The 23,515-nt window shown below is 45.1% G+C and overlaps 1 protein-coding gene across 2 annotated transcripts in view; it reads left to right on the top strand.

Moving 5' to 3' along the window:
* The window catches only part of BICDL1 (BICD family like cargo adaptor 1), a 179,527-nt gene that overhangs the window by 18,787 nt on the left and 137,225 nt on the right, over positions 1-23,515 (top strand). For both annotated transcript variants that reach the window (XM_075898124.2, XM_089775211.1), the window contains one exon: positions 22,317-22,522. In XM_075898124.2, the coding sequence (XP_075754239.2) occupies positions 22,355-22,522 (168 nt within the window). In that variant the 5' untranslated portion in view covers positions 22,317-22,354. The remainder of the gene's footprint in view (positions 1-22,316; positions 22,523-23,515) is intronic.

Genomic DNA, 23,515 nt, shown 5'->3' with positions numbered 1-23,515 from the left:
GGGCCACAAGAAATCTGATGAGGTTCAACAAGGACAAGTGTAGAGTCCTGCACTTGGGACGGAAGAATCCCAAGCATAGTTACAAGCGGGGGACCAACCGGTTAAGTAGTAGTTCTGCAGAAAAGGACCTGGGGGTTACAGTGGAAGAGAAGCTGGATATGAGTCAACAGTGTGCCCTTGTAGCCAAGAGGGCTAATGGCATATTAGGTTGCATTAAGAGGAGCATTGCCAGCAGATCCAGAGATGTCATTACTCCCCTTTATTCGGCTTTGGTGAGGCCACATCTGGAGTATTGTGTCCAGTTCTGGGCCCCCCACTACAAAAAGGATGTGGACGCATTAGAGAGGGTCCTGTGGAGGGCAACCAAAATAATTAGGGGGCTTGAGCTTATGACCTACGAGGAGAGGCTGAGGGAGTTGGGTCTGTTTAGTCTGCAGAAGCGAAGAGTGAGGGGGGATTTGATAGCAGCCTTCAACATCCTGAAAGGAGGTTCCAAAGAGGCTGGAAAAGGCTGTTCACAGTAGTGATAGATGGCAGAACAAGGAACAATGGTCTCAAGTTGCGGTGGGAGAGGTCCAGGTTGGATATTAGGAAAAATTATTTCACTAGGAGGGTGGTGAAGCACTGTAATGGGTTACCTAGGGAAGTAGTGGAGTCTCCCTCCCTAGAGATGTTTAAGTCCCGGCTTGACAAAGCCCTGACTGGGTTGATTTAATTGGGATTGGTCCTGCCTTGGGCAGGGGGCTGGACTTGATGGCCTTCTAACGTCTCTTGCAGCTCTATGATTCTATCATATGAAAATATATGTCACATAAGTTTAAAGTTCAGGATGAGGAAGCTCAGATCCATCACTTTAAGAACCATCAGCCTTTTTAGAAGGAAATATTTTCAACAAAGGAACTCCCGATACCTAGTGTACTCCTTTCAAGGCCTGATATTTTAGCAATTTTCCTTCGCCTGAAAGAGGCTAACCATGATTTCTCTGTAAACTCAATGGTGCTCTGTGACCATTGACTTTATGGGATAATAGGTGGTTTCAGCTTTTTGTTTTGTTACACTGAAAGAAGTAATAGATAGAATTCAGAACTTCAGTTGGAAAATCACTTCAAGGACATCTGTCTTCAAATGTGATCTGTTTTTAGGGATAATTGCCAAATTATGAGTGGAAGGGAAAGAAATGCAGTACACAGACAATTCAGGGAGTTTCTGGAGAAAACTGCTCTGTTGGAGAAAATTCCCTGGTAGAAGTGCTGAAGGAACCAATCTGGGGCCATGTACAGCTTGACCTGCTGCTCACAAACAGGGAGGAATTAGTAGGGGAAATAGATGTGGGTGGCAAACTGGGAAGCAGTGATCATGAGATAATCAATTTCAGGATCCTGATGAAAGGAAGAAAGGAGAGCAGCAAAATACACACCCTGGACTTCAGAAAAGCAGACTTTGACTCCTTCAGAGATGGGCAGGATCCCCTGGGATGCTAACAAGAGGGGGAAAGAAGTCCAGGAGAGCTGGCAGTATTTTAAAGAAGCTTTATTGAAGGCATAGGAACAAGCCATCCTGATGCACAATAAGAAAAACAAATATGATAGGCAACCAGCATGGCTTACCAGGGAAATCCTTGGCGAGCTTAAACACAAAAAGGAAGCTTGCAAGAAGTAGAAATTAGGGCAGCTGACTAGGGAGTAGTATAAATATACTGTTTGAGAATGCAGGGGTGTAATCAGAAAGGCCTACATGCAGTTGGGATTGCAGCCAGCAAGGCATGTGAAGGGTAACAAGAAAGGTTTCTATAGGAATGTTAGCAATAAAAGGGTGATCAGGGAGGGTGTGGGACACTTACTGGATGAAGGAGGTAACGTAGTGACAGATAATGTGGGAAAAGCTGGAGTACTCAATCATATTTTTGCCTCTGTCTTCATAAATAAGGTCAGCTCCCAGACTATTACACTAGGCTACACAGTATAGGAAGAAGCTGGGCAGCCCTCAGTGGAGAATGAACAAGTTAAAAACTATTTATAAAAGTTAGACATACACAAATCCCTAGAGCCAGATTTAATGCATCCAAGAGTGTTGAGGGAGTTGGAATATGTCATTGGGAGAGGTCGCAGATGATTGGAAAAAGACAAATGTAGTGCCCATCTTTAAAAAAGGGAAGAAAGAGAATCTAGGGAACTACAGACCAGTCAGCCTCACCTCAGTCCCCAGAAAAATCATGAAGGGAATCCTCAATGAATCCATTTTGAAGTACTTGGAAGAGGAAAGTGATCAGGAATAGTCAACATGGATTCACTAAGGGCAAGTCATGCCTGACCAATCTGATTTCCTTCTATGATAAAGTAACTGACTCTATGGACATGGGGAAGTCAGTAGATGTGATATACCTTGACTTTAGAACAGCTTTTGATATGGTGTCCCACATAATTCTTGCCAGCAAGTTAAGAAAGTGTGGATTGGATAAACGGACTGTAAGGTGGATAGAAAGCTGGCTAGATTGTCAGGCTTAATGGGTAATGATCAACAGCTCTGTAACCAGTCAGACACAACCCCCCTCTCTCCTCTCCACTGGCATCTAGCTGACTGGACATACTCCTCTCCTTTTCCCTTAACTCTACCTCTCTTAGTTACAATTTATGTTAAGCTCTGTATCATGGCTTTGGTATGTTAACCCTTATTATTAGGTCTTTTTAGTATGTCAAACAATCCAATTTATGGTAGGTTTCTGGTTACTCAAGGCTATTAGGCTGGATTTTACCTAGAAATCATGTTGCTTAATGTATGCTTATGAATATGTAGGTAATCTGTGGAATATGTGTAAGGTAGGAATGAGAAATACCCAGTCAAAGGCAATTTAGGATCTGTGACCTTTTAAGAAAGACAAAGACCCCTGCGATCAGATAAATGGACTGAGAAGCGGCCAGAAAACCTCTCTCTCTTGGACAAGATGTAACATCACAGCAGAAACCTGGGACCGGCCCAGAGAAAGCAAAGCCTCCTGCAGATCCGAAGGGATCTCCCAGGGAACATCATGGTCAAGTCTCTGGGAAGCTGATGCCTGGCCGGCACTCCAGACACCAGAGAAATCAAAAGTAATCTACACCACACTTGCAGCCTGCCTCCAAACTGCCAGCATAAATGTGATGTATGCGTGTGAGTATCACTTTACTCTTAAGAATCTGTGCCAATAAACAACCCCAAAAGCAGTACTGCTCTAGCCCACCTTTTGTCTGGGTTTGTTCCTCAGCAGGTCCTGGGAAATAATGTGGGGAGCTTGGGATCAGCTGGGGACTCCCCAGTTGACCCCGGGCTCCTGCGGCATTTCCCCAGAACTTGGGGTCAACTGGGGAGTCCCCAGCTGACCTCGGGCTCCAGGCAGCTGGTCCTTTGAATCACGCAGATGCATGATTTAAAGGGACGGCCACTGAACAGCTGATCCATGGATCAGCGGTGCAGCAGCTGTCCCTTTGAGCCATGCATGTGCACAATTCAAAGGGGCTGCTGCGGGGAGTCCAGGATCAGCTGGGGAGTCCCCAGCTGACCCCAGGCTCCTAGTGGCATGCAGCATACCATGGAGCCTGGGATTAGCAGGGGACTCTGAGCCCCTCACTGACCCCGGCTTCATGGCTTTGAAATGCACAAGAGCCCGCACTGGAAATGTGACCCAGAAATGCAGGACTTCCCACTGGCCCCGGACTGCATGCGGAATTCTACGTTCCCCCTTTGAAATGTACAAGAGCCCCAACTGGGAGACTGCAGAATGAGGGAGTAGACCAGGCCAGGCCGGTGTTTCTACAGCAGCTGAGACCGGAGTCGCTGCCTGTGCCTGAACCGGAGACAGAGCCAGCAGCCGCCAACCCCAGGGAGGCAGGAGCACACCCGCAACCCCGGCAAGTACTGACTCAGAGGCGAATGGGCCCCAGGGGAACCAGGGCGTGGTAGGAAGCAGCCCAGGGCAAAGGACTAAAAGCATGGCTTGGCGTGTATCGACCGGATTCCCTGCCGAGCGGGCAGGAGCCAGAGTCCTTGCCTAAAGGGCCCTGGGCTGGGACCCAGTGGAGAGGGACGGCCTGAGTCCCCCTATCACCCATTTTCCTTTCCCTGGATATTCAACCCCCGGTCCAGGAGAGGCTTCTCTGAGTGGCTAGGCCTCCAAAGCCACAGCCCATGATTTGGGAAACGGTGACCTAGACAGATTAGAGGATTGGGCCGAAAGAAATCTGATGAGGTGCAACAAGGACAAGTGCAGAGTTCTACACTTGGGATGGAAGAATCCCAAGCACTATTATAGGTTAGGGACCAACTGGCTAAGCAGCAGTTCAGCACAAAAGGACCTGGGGATTACAGTGAATGAGAAGCTAGATATGAGTCAACAGTGTGCCCTTCTAGCCAAGAAGACTAATGGCATATTAGGGTGCATTAGGAGGAGTATTTCCAGCAGATCTAGAGAAGTGATTATTCCTCTTTATTCTGCATTGGTGAGGCCACATCTGGAGTATAGTGTCCAGTTCTGGGCCCCCACTACAGAAAAGAAGTGGATGCTTTGGAAGAGGGTCCAATGGAGGGTAACCAAAATGATTAAGGGGCTGGAGTACATGACCTATGAGGAGAGACTGAGGGATTTGGGTTTAATTAGTCTGCAGAAGAGAGAAGTGAGGGGGGATTTGATAGCAGTTTTTAACTGCCTAAAAGGAATTGCCAGAGAGGTTGGAGAGAGGCTGTTCTCAGTAGTGACCTATAATAGAATGAGGCTTAATGGTCTCAAGTTACAGTGGGGAAGGTCTAGGTTGGATTTTAGGAAAAACTATTTCACTAGGAGGATGATAAAGTACTTGAATGGTCTGCAGTTAGAGCATGCTCAGCAAGGGTGTACATATCCAGAAGTGCTAACTAAGTTCAGGCACCTTTCAGGAGTCTATGACTAGTAGTTTATATAATGACTAGACTGCCTTCTTAAAAACAAAAGTATAACTTTCGCATTGTTCCAACTGTTAAAATCTCAAAAGGAATTTTAAAATCCCATCACTGATAGGTATTTTATCTAAATATTTACCATTTGTTGATGGTCTCCTAGATAGACCTAACTTAGGGTACATCTAGACTACATGCCTCTGGCGACAGAGGCATGTAGATTAGGCTACCGGACATAGTAAAATGAAGCGGCGATTAAATAATCGACGCTTCATTTAAATTTACATAGCTGCCGCGCTGAGCCGACAAACAGCTGATCAGCTGTTTGTCGGCTCAGCGCGATAGTCTGGACGCGCGGGTGTCGACATCAAAGGTATTTGCCGACCACCCAAGTATGCCTCCTGGGATGAGGTATACCTGGGTGGTCAACAAATACTTTTGATGTCGGCAGAGGAGCGTCCAGACTATCACGCTGAGCCGACAAACAGCTGATCAGCTGTTTGTCGGCTCAGCGCGGCAGCCATGTAAATTTAAATGAAGCGGCGATTATTTAATCACCGCTTCATTTTCCTATGTCTGGTAGCCTAATCTACATGCCTCTGGCGACAGAGGCATGTAGTCTAGACGTACCCTAAGGTTCCCCTGTCTGCGGGGTAAACTAGGCCCAGCAGCTGAGTCTCTGGTGCTCCTGTCTGTGGGGTAAGGCCCAACTGCCAAGTCTCTGGTGCCCCTGTCTGCAAGGTAAGTAAGGCTCAGCAGCTAAGTCTATAGTTCTCCCTTCTGCAGAGTAAATCTGGCCTAATGGCCAAGTTTGTAGTTCACTAAATTGGCTTTCCCTCTCTGGGGAGCAAGAGGAGGTGGGGGTAGAGGAACCTGGGCACTCCCCTCTGCCAAGCCCCAGCCCACGGCCCTGTCAGTGCTAGGAGGTTCCCACCACTGGCTCAGCAGGGAGTTCCCCCCAAAATGCGCCAAGTCTGCCAGAAGGCCTCTTGCTCCCCACCCTGGGCTGCTTTCTACCCCTGTCCACTGGCCAGCATATTCCCCACCTCTGTTGGCAAATGCTGCTGCATTAGCTGTGTCTGCGGGTGCGGCAGTTGCAGCCTGTGGCTGGCGCAATGGCTGTGGCTGGCATGGTGGCTACAACAGTGGCTGCACCCGTAGCAGGGCCAGCGGGGGGTGGTTGCTCCTGTGATCTGGCAGGCGCTCCTTCCCCTCCAGTGGTCAGCTCCAACTGAGCTGCTCCTCTGGCCTTTATACTGGGTCTGCAGTTAGAGCATGCCCAGCTGTTACAAATTATGCAATGATTGAATGCTTATATAATGTATCATCATGCTTATACCAATGTATCATCTGTAACAATGAGCATAATGTATAACTTGGTCTAAATTGTCATCATTGTATCTATCATGCATTGCTGCATGTCTTGTAATGTAACTGTCAATCATTCTCAAAAACCATTAGTCCCTAGTCACCTGGCACGTAGTGTCCAACTGACTGTATAAATTTGAAGGCGTATGAATATTCATAAAATGACTGTTACTCATGAATATGTAATTTCCAAAGAGTGTCATCCAATCATTTTAAACTTATGTAAATAGGCATTCCATCTCCACCAATCATTTCAAACCTGAGCCTGCATGAATATGCATAAGCTTAGTCTTTATAAGACCAAGCAATGCCCGTTTCTCAGCAAGGCTGTGGGGAAGGAGCCTTCTCAGGCCAGCAAGCCTGGTTAACCCCTCCCCAGCCAGTGTGGGGTTGGTATACCCTGCCTCAGACCACATCTGCATGAGTTCAATGCTGAGGATGCATTGTTTCCAGAATGGAACTTCTTTATTTGCACATTTTCCCTCCACGCCAAAATAAAGAAAAGATTACAGCAGTACCTCATATGTACAAAAATGGCTATCCTGGACAATTTATAGTATTTAGTACCAAATGTTCAGGAAGATTATGGAAATTTTTGGATTTAAAGTAAAAAGCTGAGATCACAGTTGCACATGCAAAGCTATGTCATCTGTTTTTTATCCAATGCGCAATTCAAGAATTCCTATAATTGATTCCTCTTGACAGCTTAAGTACCTTCACTCGCCCACACTTCACATATTGTGCTTCCTGACATAGCTCAATCTGTAACTCCCAACATAGACTATGATATTTCAACATAGAAAACTAGTTAAGTCAGGTCAAATAAAATAAGCAGCAAAATCTGCTGGTGTTCTTTCAGATAGCTGTCTTTTCAAAATGAAGCATTACTAACAGTGCAATCTTTTTTAACTATTGATGGACTGTCAGAATTAAACATTATTTTTCTGATGTAAGTATGGATGCTGGATTGTTATTGTTCGGACACACTGCATATCTTTTGTATTGTTTGTGTAATTTAAGTTGTTCTGGAAGTCTACAGTGATGTGTTCCTTTAGGGTCTGAATGACAATCATGCTAAATAGAATCTCTACTGATGAGGAACTCAGATGCTACAGTGATGTCAATATAAGTCTCTAGATAAAAAAAAAGGAGTTTTTTCCTTCATTTTGACAAGCTAGTGATGTTTTGTTTAATAAATGTGTTTAGCCAACACAATGTATCCCATCTTTTGGCACAACTGAAGTTCTCCAGAAAGTTGGGAGTTGTATTACCAGTTACCCAGATTAAGACCTCAGCTATATAAAACAGTGTTCACTCTTCCCGTTTGCTTTGATGTGCTCACTTTTCCCATTTACATGCTTTGATTTGAAATGCAGTGTAAGCTCCTCCTGAATCTTACGTCATCCAAGCTCAAGGACCTGTAAGAGTATCCAATTTCATAATTGGACAGGACAGGAAACAGGCATTAGTAGAGCATTTGGTATTCCACAGGATCTGATTGTTAAAGGCCCAATTCTGCAACCATTGGTCAAGTTGAACAGCACTTAGTTAATTCTCCAGCAATTCTGTGCATAAATGAGTGCTACTCAATACAACTTAAAAGTGTAACCATCATTTCTGGTACACATACTATCACCACGACCGGCTCTAGGCACCAGCAAAACAAGCAGGTGCTTGGGGCGGCACATTGCCAGGGGCGACAGGAGCAGGGAGGCAGGGAGCCCCCCAGAGGCCGCCCTGAGCTGGGAGCCACATGCCCAGCTGCTCAGCCTGGCCCCGGAGCACTGGGAGGGCAGGGCAGTGTCAGGCGCTGGGAGGGCGAGGCGCCTGTCCCCGGCACAGGGCGGCAGTGGCTGGTGTCGCTGAGCCCGGCGGAGTAGGCCATGGCCATGGTGGCTGCTCCTGGCAGCTGGCTCACTGGAGCGGAGTATAGGGACTCGGCAGGCGCTGGGCTCAGCTGCAGCGGGGCCCCATCCCCCGAGCAGGGAGCCCCGCGCCCAGCTGCCCCAGGGCACTGGGAACTCTGCGTGGGCAGCCCCAAGGCGCGGCCCCTTCTGGGAGGGCGGCATGGGGCAGCTACAGCTGGAGAGGCTTCTTCACCTTAATGAGTGCAGGCCCCCCCGCCTGTGTGCCCCTGGCCGGCCAACCACCCGCCCCCTGTGCGCCCTCCCTGCAACTCCCCCCACCTGTGTTCTCTCCCCTGCAACTCCCCTGACTGTGAACCCCCCTTGCCCAGCTGTCCCCCCCTACTTGTGTGCCTCTGCCCACTGTCTCATGACCCCCTCCCCCCATCTCCCTCCTCTCTTTGCCTCCCCGGGCTTGGCCTCTGTCCAGCAACCCCACCTTCTTGCCCACTGCAACCCTGTTAGGATCCCGTCTCCTCTTCTCCCCCTGCCCCCGCCTCCCACCTGGATCCCCATCTCCTGTCTAGCTCTCTAAACAATCCCCTCTCCCCCTAATCTCTGGGTCCTGAACACCCTCCCTTCCCCTCCTCCCCACACACACACCTTCCCAAGAACCCAGCCCCCTTGTACTGTGTCCTGACAACCTTACACCTGCTTGGGACTCAGGTGATTCTCCCTCTCCCTTTCTCTGAGGAAGGGGAACTCTGGTGTTCCCAGTGCCCATGTCCCCAAGTCCCTTCCTTTCTGGGGCAGGAGAGCTTTATTAAAACTGGAATTGTGATCCCATTTAAATAGGCTTTGTTTTAAATAATATACCTTTAAAATTAAATTTAAAAATGTTATGGCCTAAATTTATCATAACCTATTTAAATAACATGAATTAAATTTAAAAATTAAATAGAACATGTCTCCTGTCAACTTTTAAAGAAATTCTACCAGTTCACTAGTGTTAGTACCCAGAACCAGTGTTTACATTAGCAGTAGCTTCTTCTGAAGGTGAAGAGAGAATGTTTTTATCACTTCGGTTTATTCAGCTAGTTCAGTCCAATGATTAGTTCATTCACCATTGCAAAACCAAGAGTTGACAAAGCAGAAAAACTCCCTTCTCTCAGTAAAAAACTGGTCATTAGAGTGTTCTAACATCTTGAAGAACGTGATGACTAGATTCGTTCTGTTAAATTCACTATGGATATTTCCTTTGTTTAATAAATGAATTTTAGATGCAAAATGTGTTTGGATACTTTTTTGTTATGTGTCCTTCACATTTAAGGTAGTTTTATTTCATACAAAAATTAAATGCTGGTTTTATTTATTTTAAATAGAATTTCCATCTAGACAAAAGTAGATGCAAATCATATGTTTTAAAAAAAAGTAGCCACCACTTAGCAAATAATAAATGGGGTAAAACCTGTCTCTTAAGTGTTCCTATTATGCATCATTTTGTAATAGAATAAAAATGTAAAAATTAAGAATCTGATCACATCTAAATTACACAATTATTTGGGCATTTATTTAGTTGATAGCTGTACTGAGTGTATTCTCCTGGTTAGTAAATAGATGTACCAAATTTGGCATAAAGGTTATATTTAGTTGTAAATCAACATGTTTTAAAGGTTGCTAATCAATAAGACTCAACCATCCTTTAGGAAAATATTTTAAAAGTATAATTTAAATGATTAATTACTCATTTAAACTTGGGTTTTCTGCTTGCCGGTTTAAATCATGATTAAAATTAGATTAAAATCAAAGGTATTTAAATCCACCCTGCTTCAGAGGCTCTTTGGTCCATCCTTGAAGGAGAAAGCACAGGGCTGCACTCATGGAATAGGTCCTAGGCTAGTGGGGTTTTGTTGTCTGCTGCGTGTCTTGTTCTGGAGAGTTGAGCTGGGGATTTGAAACAAAAGTTCTCTTAATCCCTTTGAACTGCTTCATTGTATAGGGAGGCTGATTCTTGTCCATGGACACCAAGAGTTGGACAGCTTATGTGTTGGGATTGGAGTTTGAGTGATTATAAGGCTTCTAATAATAAAATCCCTTTGCAGAGTGAGGAGTGGGACGGGAACTCCAGCACTAGGTGATTTGAACAGCTGCATGCTTTGGAAGTCTTTAACTGGCTTGCTGTTGATGAACCTGCCGTCCCATTGTCCTCACGTGTGGAGTCCCTGGCGCTCTCCTAGGAGATGAAAATGCCCCGGGGTTTGGGCTCCCCCTGAAGTGCGCACCCCCCCCCCCCGGGAAGACACACAAGCTGCATTTGCGTGTGCACCCCCAGCAAGCTGTGAAAGCTGCATTTGCACACAGACCCTCCCTGGAAAAAAAGGGGGGGCAGCCAAAAAAATTTTCTCTTGGGGCGGCAAAAAACCTAGAGCTGGCTGTGACTGTCACTTGAGATCTAATCTAGTAGATGAATATGAAGTGGTATGATTTTTAAGAGAACTATTTGAAATGTACATGGAGATATTCATTTTTCTGACAATGTCATAGGATTCCCCTATTATATATTCTCAGAGAATCATAGAATCATAGAGCTCGAAGAGACCTCAGAAGGTCATCAAGTCCAGCCTCCTGCTCTAGGCAGGACCAATCCCAACTAAATCAACCCAGCCAGGACTTTGTCAAGCCAAGACTTAAACACCTCTAGGGATGGAGACACCACTACTTCCCTAGGTAACTCATTCCAGTGAAATAGGTAACCTACTCTCCTAGTGAAATAATTTTTCCTAATATCCAACCTGGACCTCTCCCACCACAACTTGAGACCATTGCTCCTTGTTCTGCCATCTGTCACTACTAAGAACAGCTTTTCTCCATCCTCTTTGGAACCTCCCTTCAGGAAGTTGAAGGCTTCTAGCAAATCCCCCCTCGCTCTTTGCTTCTGCAGACTAAACAGACCCAACTCCTTCAGCCTCTCCTCGTAGGTCATATGCTCCAGCCCCCTAATCATTTTTCATTTTCTCCTTCCAATTTCATGAACCAATTCTAAAAGACAAGCAAGCAAGTTCCACCAATGACCATTTCTTATCTAAAACAAAAGAGAGAGATCCTGGAAGTGGCCAGGGTGTTTTCTACAAAGTCCATACGGTTTTTCCCCTCCCCAGGTTCTGTGACCATAGATAAGAGGATATTATTCTGTTCTCCATGACAGATTTTCCCTTGAGCAAGGCCAAGCTATAGCAATGACTTGTAGACAAATAAAGAATCCAGGCATCCTTCATACTGCTCTTTTGTACACAAATAATCTAGTATAGGGTGCCACTGGAGTGGTACAATGCACTGCATCCTCTTTTCCATCTAGAACTAAGAAAGTCATATAAACAACACTCAATTCATTCTAACCTGAGAAGCCAAGAACTTATGTCAAGATTCAATATAATATACTTTGGTGGGCTTTCAGTATTCACATATGACCTCCAAAATTGATGCCTTTCTCAATCTTTGGAGTTGGAAATTGAGGGGATTTTTTCCCCCATCCACACTTGAGGCACTTCATATATCTAATTCCCATTAACAGAATTAGCTTCCAAATACCTAACTTCCATCATCAGAAGTTAATAACTTCCATAAACCCTAGAGGTGTTGAAGGAATAGGCCTCTAAGACTGTATGAAGAAAACTGATTTCTAAAGAAAGAAAAATAAGTAGACTGATGTAGAATGCCCACAACCAGATGGCTGGAAACCACTGTAATTACCCTCAATAAATATGAATGATTTCATCTAAAGATCAGTAAAACATGTGCATAAATTTAGGCTGATTTAATTAATATGCCTATGAAAGTCTGATGACACCCATTTTTTAGGATACTGGGGTTTCTTTTGACTGTATCTTTTCATTGAGGCAGTAAATCACCAGGAGAGAGCAGTGCAACTCTGGATAAATGTATACTGAAGTATGTGTCAAAGTAAAGAGAACCATAAGGGTCCAATCCTTTCCACGCATACAACTCCCATGGGGACAACCATAGTGTTTTTCAGTGTGTGAGAAATAGGCTTCAAGATGGTCCAGTAGCATTGCCAGTGCAGATTACAGACTCTCATTATTTAGGTGGACACACTCTCTTGCTGCAAAGTCACTTCTGAAATCTTAAATAAACAATACTGTAGAGCAAACACATAGCTGTTCCGTTATTTATGTGAAGGTTAGTCTTTTATGTATAAACAAACAAAAGATGTTGCAAGGAATACTATCTGCCGGCTATACATGCATAATATAGAAGATGGCAGCAGATTTCTCATAAGCCTCATTTGATATGAGAGAGGGCCAATCACTTTTTATACAGACTAATTAAAATGAATTTTAAGAGGGCAGCAAGAGCGGAATCTACTGAGGAAACTCTTCAATCTGAAATTCACCCACGCAACAAGCAGTGTGCAAGCAGATAATTGATACAGAATATATTAATGACAAATATGGTCTGTACATTTCCTAAATATCTAGAAATATACAATGCAGTATTAGAGACTAATAAAAGAGGCAGAAAAAACAAAGGGACCTTTTTATCTTAATATTGATTTTTGTCATGTACCTGTTCTAGAATATCATATTTTCTCTGATTTTGTTTATATAACATGGCCAATGAATTTGATCTGTTCTTCTTTGAGTGGCTCCATGGGTGCTCCACTCCAGGTGTCGGGTCCCATCCCAGCGCCACGAATCAGAGAGCTATCAGAGCCGTGGTCCGCCGGACCGTGCATGCATGGCTGCCCAAGGCGGTGTTCGTGCCTTTGATGTGTTGCGCACGGTCCAGCTTGCTCATTTCCTCTCAGCCGCCCTCGGTCGCGGACAGAGCTCCTGCTTATCAGTTTCACTTTGCAATGGCTTTTTCAAAGAAGCCTTCACATTTGTAAATAGTTCAGAGCCTGATTAGTTATTTAGTTCTTGTTGGATCTCCCCTATACGGTATTTTTTTAGGATAAGGTTCGGCTCCGCCCTCACCTAGCTTTCCTCTCGAAGGTGGTGTAATCTTTCCATACCTTCCAGGACATCTTCCTGCCGGTTTTTTACCCTAAACCACTAGCATCTGGGAAAGAGCAGGCTTTACACACTCTAGACATCTGTAGGGCGCTAGCCTTTTATTTAGCTAGGACCAAACCATTCTGGAAGTTGCCACAATTTTTGTGGCTATCACAGAGCACATGAGGGGCCAACCAGTGTCCACCCAATGGATAGCCTCTTAAATAGCCACCTGCATCAGGGAGTGCTACACTCTGGTGGGCATTTCGGCTCCGCTCCTTAGAGCGCATTCCACGAGGGCGATAGCCGCCTCCACCACTTTCGTAGCGCAGGTTCCCATCCTGAACATCTGCAGAGCTGCCACATGATCCTCTGTCCATACGTTTGCCAACCACTATGCACTGTTGCATCAGGCCCAAGAGGACGCTGCCCTGGGTAGGATGGTCCTCCACTCCTCTGTAGTTTCATTGTTCAGCCCGCCTCCTTAGGTTCTGCTTTGGATTCATGTGTATTGGAATGCACATGAGCAATCACTTGAAGGAGAAAGAACGGTTACTTACCTCATAACTGTGATTCTTCGAGATGTGTTGCTCATGTCTTCCAAATCCCCGCCCACTGCCCTTGATCTAGAGTATGCTGGTAAGAAGGAACTGAGTGGGTGAGGGGGCCAGCAGGGGTATATATGGGCCGGTATACCAGCGTCACTCCAGGCGGCTCCCTGCTGGCCCTAAGGGTACTGCTCAGGGAAAAATTTCTGATGGCACATGCACAGTGTGCACACACATGTATATTGGAATGGACATGAGCAACACATCTCAAAGAGTAACAAGGTAAATAATTGTTCTTTTTTTCGGAAGAAGAGGCCTCCAGGAAAAAGCAAAGGTGCCCTGGTGGCCACTCCATCCACAGTAATCACAACTGAAATGCGAGATAGTGTACAATCAATGTGGATGCTATCTTTCGAAAAAGCACATTGCTTTTTCTTTGCACTTTTGCTATGTAGACACTCTCTTTCTAAATAAGTTTTTCCAGAAGATCTTTTCCACAAAAGCTTCTTCTGACAAAAACCTGCACTCTAGACGAAGCCTGAAAGAGAGCAATATTTTAAAATACCCATTGTTGTTTGGCCACTGAACACTGTGCCTCAAAGTACATAAGCCACAAGGGATACTTCTTCGTGGTACTGCAGGCACTCAAAGATCACAAGGGCCGTTTCACTGACATCAGTGTAGGATGGCCAGGAAAGGTGCATGGCATATGCATCTTTCAGAACTCCTGAAAGAAAGGGGAAAGAGTGCTTAGTGCAGGTGCTCTACCTAAACTTAGATATGTCAACACTACGAAATAAGGTCAAATCTACTATCATTGATTTATTACCACTCAAATTTTGAAAAGTCGATGGGCTATGTTCTCACTACAGGCAAGAATCTAATGTACGAAATAGCACATCCAAATTACAGAGCTTGCCATAGACTCAGAGAGAAAGGCATTGTAGGGAGCTAGGCAGTCTGGTCTATGCTTCTTGTATCTGCTGCATCCAAAAATCAGCACTGGATTATTAAAGGGGCTCATATCAGCTGCATCCCATAACGTTCTTCTGTGGTCCTTCCTCCATCATGTGAGATAAAGGGGACGGTGCGCTTGTGCCTTTTGTGCCCTGGTTCCCCACATGGATGCCAGAGCACTATGACCATGGAACCTGGGGTGCTCAAAAGCATTGTCCTGCTTATAGTTGTTGTGTTGTGTCTCATGGCACTATACTTTGAGAGCCTATCTATGTTGCACCGCCAGGAAGAGAACAAGGATGAAGCTCAGCATGGCATGGAGGCCCAGCTCAGACAAGCCCTGACACTCATGCTAGTGCAAACACAAGTCAATCTGCTGGATATAGTGGAACACTAGTTCTGGTATCAGGAGACATGCTCATACTGGTGGGACCGCATCATCACTCAGAGATGGGACTATCAGTAGTAGCTGCAGAACTTCAGTATGTGGAAGGCCACATTCCTGAAACTGTGCAAATGGCTCATCCTTCCCCTGAGGCACCAAGGTACCCACATGACACCCACTGTAACCATGCAGAAGCACATGGCAATTGCCCCCTGGAAGCTTGCCACGCCAAACAGCTACCGGTCAGTCTGGAACCAGTATGGGGTAGAGAAATCTACAGTCGGGGCTGTTCTCATACAAGCAGTCAAGGCCATCAACAACATCCTGCTATGGAGGGTTGCAATTCTGGGGAATGTGGACAGCATCATGGAGGGCTTTGCCAGAATGGACTTCCCTAACTGTTGGGGTGCTGTAGACAGCATGCACATCCCCATCTTAGCCTCCAAACACTGTGCCTCAGAGTACATAAGACACAAGGGATACTTCTCCATGGTGCTGCAGGAACTCAAGGATCACAAGGGCTGCTTCACTGGCTTCAGTGCAGGATGGTCAGGAAAGGTGCATGGTATATGCATCTTTCAGAACTCCTGCCTCTTCTGAAAGATGCCTGTTAGAACTCTTTTCTGCAGCAGGAACATCTGTCAGAGAAGTGGACATGCCTATAGTGATCCTGGGCAAACCAGCCTACTTTATGCTCCCATGGCTCATGAAGCCCTGTACATGTAGGTTGGACCCCAGCATGGAGGAGTTCAACACCAGGCTGAGCAGGGGCAGAATGGTGGAGGAAAGTGTATTTGGACATTTAAAAGGGAGGTTCAAGAGTCTCCTGACTGGCCTGGACCTCAGTAAATGCAACATCCCCTTCATGGTGGTCACCTGTTGTGTGCTCCACAACCTGTGTGAGAAAAAAGGAGAAACTTTTCTGACTGGGTGGGGGCGCTGAAGCAGAGCACCTAGCCCAAGAGTTTGAGCAGCCAGACATCAGTTCCATAAGGAGGGCAGAAACAAAATACAGGACTATATAGCACTTTAAAGACTAACAAGATGGTTTATTAGATGATGAGCTTTTGTGGGCCAGACCCACTTCCTCAGATCAAATAGTGGAAGAAAATAGTCACAACCATATATACCAAAGGATACAATTAAAAAAAGGAGAGCATAGCAAGGAGAAGTTCATCTTTCAGAGAGACCTGGAAACACAATTTTATGCAAGGCCTCTTTTGAGACTCTTCCTCCATGGCTTTCCATGCCCCTTTATTCCCTGTGTATCCCTTTAACTCCCCTCCCCAAACACCTCTGAAGTTCAATCAGTAAAAAGACCATTGTGCAAATAACTGGAGTTTTTATTTGGGAAAATACAGAATGGAATGAACTAGGTACTGGAAGGAAGGAGGGATTCAGGAAAGATGTTGGGACTGCCTCCCGAAGGCCTAAAAGCTCCAGCTCCCTGATATGTCCCTCCCCCATATCCTGGGGCTCCAGATGCCCCTAAGTATCCTGGGGGTGAAGCCACAGGGTGGGAAGAGGAGGGAGCAGAGTTGTCATCAGGGCAGGTGAGGCTTTCTTCCTGCATTTTCCTCCTGCCCCCAGGCCAATCTTGTTAGTCTTTAAAGTGCTACACAGTCCTGTTTTTTGTTTCATCTGCACCAGACTAACATGGCTACATTTCTACCACTATTCTTAATTTTCACCCCACACTGCTGGGCGTCCCTGGAATGGCCTTTCTCCAGTATTTTGTTTGTGAGTTTGCTGTAGGTGTCAGCATCTCTCCTGCTGTTCCTGAGCTCATGCAGGATGGACAGCTCTCCACAAACCTCAATGAGGTCCAATATTTCCTGAGCAGAAAGTGGAGGCCGTGGGAGCAGAAGTATTCGCAACTGTGAAAGTATCCAAAGAAATATTAGGGACATTCATGTTGTCATCTGCCATGATATGCTGCTCACTGCCTATGCTCTCCATGTGGGACAGGCCCTTCTACTGTTCCCAGAGGTCAGCAGGAAAGCAGTAGAAGCAGAAGTTGTGGCCAGAGTTGGAGCAGACAGCTGCAGGAGGTCTCCCGGAGGCCAATGGCGTCAACTTTCGTCAATGCTGCATCTACACTAGTTTTTGACCACAGAAGCTCAGGAATAGTGTTATTCTTGGTGAAAAGCAGGAGTACAGAGATCAACTTCTGCAGCCCCAAGGGTGATGCAACAGGCTTGGTAGTGAAATATTCTTATGTAGGAACACAGAATTATTTATTATTTTTAAATAAACCATTCACTTTTACCTTTGACAGAAGCAGATTGCTTCCTCTAATGCTGGGTATTTTTATTCTGAGGGTGTGTCTAGACTACAGGGTTTTTTCAAAAAAAGTGGCCTTTTTTTCTAAAAAACTTCACCTGTGTCTAGACTGCTACCGTGTTCTTTAAAAAGTAAATTGAAAGAACGCGGCATTTTTTTCAGCCTCAGAAAACCTCGTTTTACGAAGAATAACGCCTTTTTTCAAAGGTGCTTTTTCGAAAAAAGGTGCTATGTAATGCAAACTGCTTTTTCGAAAGAGAGCATCCAGACTGACTGGGTGCTCTCTTTTGAAAACGGCTTGTAGTCTAGATGCTTTTTTTTTTTGAAAGAGGCTTACAGTCTAGACAACAAGCGTCTAGACCTATTCTGCAGAAAGGTTTATTCATTGGCCATTTTGATTTTAAGAATGGTCAATTATGTCGCTCTCCTGGCCAATCATAGCTTTGATAATTATTCAAAGTTAGTACTACTTCTAGAACATTTGCCAGACAGTAAATGTTGGGTTCTCAAAGCAGTGGTACAAGAGGGATACACGGCCTCTCGAACAGTCCTTCACATAGCATTTGATAACCCAGACACGGCAGCACGAAACACTGCTACATCAGTGATCATGCATAGGACATGATGGCTACAGCAGGCAGCAGTCCCGAAAGATCTTCAGTCAAAGGTAGAAGATCTACCTTTTGGCAGACAGAGCCTATTTGTGGAAAAGACCTATAAGTCCTTCATAGGACTCCAGAACAGCTCTCAGGATATTAGGCATGTATATCCCACTATATCGTCGAAAGCATTACGTACCTTATCACAAACAAAGGCCTTTCTCATATGCAACGCCTCATTACAGGCAATATGATCAGCAGCGCAACAATAACAAAAATGATGTCCTCTAAACAACAGAGCGTCCAACCAACAAAACACCAGGCAGTAGGTTTGACGCGTCGGTCGAGGGCTTGCAGATCATTCTGTTAACCGATAACCAACACGTCCCCGCACTTTTTCACCATCGTTTGAGGCCATTCCAACAACAATGGGCCTCCATCACCACCAACCAATGGGTCCTACAGCTGATTACATCAGGCTACACCATTTCCCTTGTTTCGTTCCCTCCTTCCTCCTCATCCCTCTTCAGGGACCCCTTTCATGAGTCTCTTTTGAAACAGGAGGTTTCTCGTCTTCTGATTATTGGAGCAGTAGAAAGGGTACCAAAGGACTTCAGAGGCAAGGGATTTTATTTCCACTACTTTCTGACCCAGAAGAAATCAGGAGGCTGGAGGCTAATTTTGGACCTTTGGCGGTTGAATCGGTACCTTCACAAACAAAGGTTCAAGATGGTGACTAGTAACTATCATTCCAGCACTCAACAGCAGAGATTGGTTTGCATCCCTTGACCTACAGGACGCCTACTTCCACATGACTAATCATCAGGCACACAGGCGCTTCCTACGTTTTCTAGTTAGTTCCGAGCACTTCCAATACAAAGTTTTGCCCTTCGGCCTTTCATCAGCTCCCAGGGTTTTCTCGAAGACACTGGCAGGAGTGGCAGACTACTTACAGCGGTCGGGAATCATCATATTTTCTTACCTCGATGATTGATCAGAGCCCCCTTGTTCGACGAAACACTTCATGCTACCAACCCAACGAGGGTAGCATTTGAGGCACTTGGACTTACAATCAACATTCCAAAGTCATCCATGACTCCACAGTGGTCCATAGAATTCATAGGTGCATGCCTCGATTCCACCATGGCGCACGCATACTTACTCGCAAACAGGTTCCAGTATATTCAAGACCTCGTGCAAGTTCTCTCCACCATTCCCAGAACTTTTATACTTACCTTCCAACAGCTCACGGAACAGATGGCAGCTATAGAATCATAGAATAATAGGACTGGAAGGGACCTCAATAGGTCATCGAGTCCAGCCCCCCGCCCTCAAGGCAGGACCAAGCTCCGTCTACACCATCCCTGACAGATGTCTATCTAACCTGTTCTTAAATATCTCCAGAGAGGGAGATTCCACCACCTCCCTTGGCAATTTATTCCAATATTTGACCACCCTGACAGTTAGGAATTTTTTCCTAATGTCCAATCTAAACCTCCCCTGCTGCACTTTAAGCCCATTACTCCTTGTCCTGTCCTCCGAAACCAAGAGGAACAAATTTTCTCCTTCCTCCTTGTGACACCCTTTTAGATATTTGAAAACCGCTATCATGTCCCCCCTTAATCTTCTTTTTTCCAAACTAAACAAGCCCAGTTCATGAAGCCTGGCTTCATAGGTCATGTTCTCTAAACCTTTAATCATTCTTGTCGCTCTTCTCTGTACCCTTTCCAATTTCTCCACATCTTTCTTGAATGACTATGTCATGACATATGCAAGGTTGCATCTCAGGTGCTTTCATCATTGGCTAACCATGGTATGTATGCTAAAGAGGCACGACATTCACATGATTGGGGTGGTGCTTCCTCATGTCAAAAAATTGTTAACATAGTGGACCATACCCAACAATATGTAGAGTGGAATACCTTTTTACCAACATCAACCAACTATGCAGATCACCACCAATGCATCACTGCTAGGATGGGGTGCCCACCTATAGGACTGACAGATCCAAGGCCGCCAGTCTGCACAGGAATCCTTGCAGCACATCAGCTTCCTCGAGTTGAGGGCCATCTTCAATGCTTGCAAACACTTTCTCCCTCTTATTCATGGTCACATTATTCATATTCTCACTGACAATATGACAACGGTATATTACATAAACAGAAAAGGAGGGGTTTGGTTCCACTCCTTCTGTATGGAAGCAATACGATTATGGAACTGGTGCAACCAGCACAAAGTTGTGATTATGGCAGCGTACCTCCCTGGAACAGAGAATGTCACAGCCAATGCTCTCAGCAGGCATTTTATAGCCATCATGAATGGGAACTACACTCAGACATGCTCCATGCACTCTTTCGCCTATGGAGGTGTCCATCCATAGACCTCTTCGCTACACATCACAATGCAAAGTGCCCTCAATACTGTTCGAGGGCAGGAATCAGACCGGGATCCAGGGGAGATGCTTTCCTATTCGACTGGAGTTGTCACCTTCTGTACGCCTTTCCTCCGACTCCTCTCATTCCCAAAGTTCTAGAGAAGTTAGCCATGGACAGGGCCAGAGTAATATTGGTGGCCCTCTTTTGGCCACATAGGAAGTGGTTCCCTTTCCTGTCTTGCGTGTCACCTTATAGACTCATAGACTCACAGACTTTAAGGTCAGAAGGGACCATTATGATCATCTAGTCTGACCCCATGCACAGTGCAGGCCACAAAATCTCACCCACCCCTCCTAGAATAATCCTCTCACCTATATCTCAGATATTGAAGCCTTCAAATACTTTGAAGACCCCAAGATGCAGAGAATCCTCTAGCTGTGATCTGTACCCCATGCTACAGAGGAAGGTGAAAAACCTCCATGGCCTCTGCCAATCTACCCTGGAGGAAAATTCCTTCCCGACCCCAAATATGGCGATCAGCTAAACCCTGAGCATGTGGGCAAGACTCATCAGCCAGACACCCAGAAAGTTCTCTGTAGTAACTCCTATCATCCCTCCATTGACCTATTTCCCACTGATAATGAATGGTCAGTTAGTTACCAAGATCATGTTATCTCATCAAACCATCCCCTTCATAAACCCATCTAGTGTAATCTTGAAACCAGATCTTATCCTCTGTGTCATCTCCCCAGATTGCAGTTGATACATCCTCAGCCCGATCACCTCTCTTTGACAGCATGGTTGCTAGTTGGTTCCAATAAATAGAGATGAGTTGTTCCCAGGCTGTCAGATATGTTCTGTTACATAGCAGAAGATCCAATATGCATACCACCTACCTGCATAAGTGGCGTCACTTCCATTCCTGGTGTTCCAACACCAACCTTGACCCGTACACAGTTCCTATTCATCACATATTGGACTATATTCTTTACCTCAAACACTCTGGTCTCGCATTCTCCTCTCTTAAGGTTCACCTAGAGGCAATCACTGCCTTCCGATACTCTGTGGACAGCTATTCTGTTTTTTCCCCACTCAGTGACAAAGAGATTCATGAAAGGGCTGGCTAATCTCTTCCCATGCCACAGGCAGCCTCCGGACCCTTGGAACCTAGAACTAGTTTTGGACACCTTAATGAGGCCCCCATTTGAACCACTAGCAACTTGTGACTTATCTTCCTTAACTATGAAGGTTGTTTTTTTGTTAGCGGTAACATCAGCACACAGGGTTGGAGAATTTTCCTCCCTTTCCGCGACACCACCATACACAGTATTTATGTTCCAGGAAGTCGTACTGTGACCCCAACCAACATTCCTATCAAAGGTTAATTCGGAATTTCACATAAATGAACCAATAGTCTTCCCCACATTCTACCCCAAGCCACATTCCTCAGAACAACATGCACGACTGCACACCTTGGACATTTGTCGAGTGTTAGCATTTTACATTGACAGGACACAGACCTTTCAAAAATCTCAGTCCTATTCGTATCCACAGCTGACTGTTCCACAGGTCACCCACTATAGGCACAATGCATATCCAGACTCTGTCTCATGCATTATATGGTGTTACTCACTGCAGAACAAGCCACTTCCACACACCCTGAGAGCCCACTCAATGAGGGCAGTAGCAATTTCCACTACTTTTCTCAAAGGAGTTCCTCTGAGGGACATTTGCTATGCAGCTACATGGTCTTCCAACTTTACATTTGAAAAACACTATGCTATTCCTAATATCTTCATGACTGACTCAGCAGTTGCCTCCACTGTCCTTTCCACGGCAGCAAGGCACTAACTCCAAATCCCGCCTCCTTAAGTCAGGCTACTGCTGTGAAGTCACCTACAGTGGAGCATCCACAGGGACACTACTCAAAGAAGATACTTACCCTGTGCAGTAACAGCAGTTCTTCGAGATGTGTATCTCCATGGGTGCTCCATGATCTGCCCTTCTCCCTATTTTGGAGTATCTCCTTATGTTTTCCAGACTCTCGACGTTCAGGAGGAACTGGCAAGAACTGGATCATGTGCTCAGAAGCAACGCGAGCAGCGCAAGACGTCCAACGTACATGCGCTATCCGGAAGACTGCTGCTGAAAAAAATCTCAGATCTGCAGTGCCAGGACAAGTCCAAGACCTACATTGGAGCATCCACGGGGACACACATCTCAAAGAACCGTCATTACTACACAGGGTGAGTAATTTCCTGTTATTTCAAAATAACGTTGCTGTGTAGACATACTCCCTTGGACTTGATCCAAAAGCTTAGCAGCTTTTTATTTGATTAAATCATAAAGGTATTGGTAAATTGGTGGAATTAAGGGAAGAGTAATAAGAATGATATGGGAGGTTGGAGGTTTTTTGCTTCTAAGAAAAGATTAAAAGAAGTTAATATGTACCTCTTGTCTAAGTTAAAGCCAGGGGGAGAAGTGAGCATGATTACTTCAAGTTCCTGTAAGTGGTTACCACAGCAGAGAGAATAGTTCAGAATTGTACAAGAGGGTATAGCTGGGACAATAGGAAGGGTCTGAACAAAGGGAAAAAGTAGACTGAATATCAGCATTACATTCTTAATAATGATGTCTGTATCTCGAAGCAATTCTAGTTCATCTCCCTGAATTAAATTCTTTTTGGACTAAATAACATTCATTGTTAAGAGGTGATCCCTGTTGGGGATTTCATGGTATGTATGGAGGGTTTCTGGAACATGTGAGTTTGGAACTATTGAGACTATCTTGGCAGATTTCTGTTGCTCTTTATAGGAGAATCACCTGATCCTTGCTCAGGTGTGACTCCTTAGTAACTAAAATTGGCTAGCCCAGACCTCTAGAGTTTCAGCGGCAAGCCTATGTTCTACTCCCACTAAAAATAACAAGGGCAATTGCTGTTGATTGTAATAAGAGAAGGACTGAGCCCTTACAGACCTATCTAACTATATATATAAATTAATCCAGCCAACTGCCTTTAGCATTCAAGATTGTTAAAAATTTAGTCAATAGTATTGTACTTTTGCATAACAGTACTATTCCTTCTATTTTTAAAAGATAGCATAAAAAGCAACACGTAGTGATTAAAACCCATAATTTGCACCAGATACATTTTACCTGAGTAATAGTTAAAATAATTTTAATATATGAAAAATACTGAGGGTTTTCTGATCCTAAAGTCAGCAGCAGTTGGCTGTATG

Source organism: Pelodiscus sinensis, chromosome Z (assembly GCF_052426305.1).
Source record: "Pelodiscus sinensis isolate ZL-2025 chromosome Z, ASM5242630v1, whole genome shotgun sequence".
Lineage (NCBI taxonomy): Eukaryota > Metazoa > Chordata > Testudines > Trionychidae > Pelodiscus > Pelodiscus sinensis.
Note: the sequence above shows the minus strand (reverse complement) of the source record. Positions and strands in the feature narration are given on the sequence as shown.